This window comes from Rhinolophus sinicus, linkage group LG03 (genome assembly GCF_036562045.2).
Source record: "Rhinolophus sinicus isolate RSC01 linkage group LG03, ASM3656204v1, whole genome shotgun sequence".
In the NCBI taxonomy this organism is placed as follows: domain Eukaryota; kingdom Metazoa; phylum Chordata; class Mammalia; order Chiroptera; family Rhinolophidae; genus Rhinolophus; species Rhinolophus sinicus.
Window position 1 is genome coordinate 331,984 of NC_133753.1, and position 1,958 is coordinate 333,941.

Below are 1,958 nucleotides of genomic sequence, written 5' to 3' on the forward strand. Positions count from 1 at the left end.
GGACACATATACCCCAACAAGGACTAGGACTTGGACCCTCAGACGCCCACTGAGCATGGTCCTGTGTCATTGAGCTTCTCTCAGTTGGGCCAAGTCTTCAGCTATGAAACCCTCTGCTCATGAATATGCAAATGAGCCCAGGTGGGCGGGGTTAAATACGGACATGTCTGTGCCCTGAGAGCATCGCCCCACAACCACACGCTACAGACATCCTGACAGCACAGCCCTCACCATGGACTGGAGATGGACAGTCCTCTTCCTGGTGGCAGTGGCTACAGGTAAGGGGCTCCCCAATCCCTTGCTGATGAGGGGACCTGGGCCAGTCATGGGGGATCCACCCACTCCTGTCTCCTCTGCACAGGTGTCCACTCCGAGGTCCAGCTGGTGCAGCCTGGGGCTGAGGTGAGGAAGCCTGGGGCCTCAGTGAAGGTGTCCTGCAAGGCTTCCGGATACACCTTCACTGACTACTATGTGAGCTGGGTGCGACAGGCCCCAGGACAAGGGCTTGAGTGGATGGGATGGATCTATGCAGGCAGTGGTAGCACAAACTACGCACAGAAGTTCCAGGGCAGAGTCACCATGACCAGGGACACATCCACCAGCACAGCCTACATGGAGCTGAGCAGTCTGAGACCTGAGGACACGGCCGTGTATTACTGTGCGAGGGACACAGTGAGATGACCCACATCCTGAGAGTGTCAGAAACCCTGAGGGAGAGGGCAGCTGTGCGGGGCTGAGGAGATGACAGAGGCAGCTGGGCACAGCCTGTCTTTGACTTAGGGTTATGGACATAGAGACGAAGGAAATGCTTCCGTTAATTATCTATGAAAGATTTTCAGTTCTATGTTAGCAAACCAACTCCCAGGAGGAGAAAAATAACTAACCCTTCTGTAGTGATTTCTTATTTTCATGGTGTAAGTGTGACCATCATGGTGACTTGAAACATGACATCCATGGACTGAGTCCTCAAAAGATGCCGGAATCTTCTCCTTTGGGCAGTCGCAGGCGGCTCCCTGTCTGTGGTCAGAGAAGATAAACTGCATTACAGTCTAAGGGTCACAGCAGGAAGCAGAATGGAGGACAGAGAACACAGAAGCCCTGACGTATGTCCCCGCCCCTAATAGTCATGAGAACACAGGTATCCACAGTCGTATGTGGACATGTACGACCTGCACGTTGGTGTCTCTGGAAACTGTCCCAAAACATCACACACGGGTTTGAAAGGCAGACTTATCCTCTTACTGTTCAGGAAAAGAGCTGAACTGGGTCTAAATCAGTGTCCCCAGGGCTGTGCGTCTCCCAGAGGCTGCAGGGCTCGTTCCACCATCAGAGCTGCATCCCTTATATTTGGGGCTCATGGCAGGTCCCTACACGTCCCATCCATCCCTGTGTGGCTTTTGTCCCTGGAGCAGAATCTCCCCCTACTTTGTTGTCCCAAGGACGGTGTGTGGGCATCAGTGTCCATACAAGAGGTCCAGTTGGTCTCTCCATCTGAAGATTCGTAATGTATCACATATTCAAAATCCTTTATCATATAAGGTGATAGTCACTATTTTGGGGCTCTAGGCCTTGATCCCTTAGGAGCACTCACCCTAGAGCAAGGAGGGCCCAGTTTACAGGGAGATTTATTTCCTTCATTTGAGGACATACTGAGGGTTCAGGTGCTGTTCTTACTCTGCCTGCTTTTCAGTAACTCATTCTAAATAGTTACACCCCATTGTGGGGTATCCTGGGACCTGCCCTGGCCCCAACAATTTTCCTCCTCTGAACGTCCCTGGAAGTCTTATAGTGAGAGCTGAACTTCTGGCTGTGGAGAGAGAGAACGGGAGGGAAGCTGAGTGCTAAGACATCTGCAAAGGAGAGAAGGAGACAGAACAGGATGGACAAACAGGAAAGGACACTTTGCAGCTCTTTCCGCAAACCCATCAGACCAGTCCCCGTCCCTGGGGACAGGCCAG

General features: G+C 52.2%; 1 gene segment (V, D, J or C); it reads left to right on the forward strand.

Annotated features, from left to right (window-relative positions):
- The first annotated feature begins 217 nt into the window (after window positions 1–217).
- On the forward strand, window positions 218–888 carry LOC141570801 (immunoglobulin heavy variable 1-18-like). The segment is given in 2 exon segments: window positions 218–278; window positions 362–888. Coding segments are annotated over 2 exon segments (366 nt in total).
- Window positions 889–1,958: the final 1,070 nt, after the last annotated feature.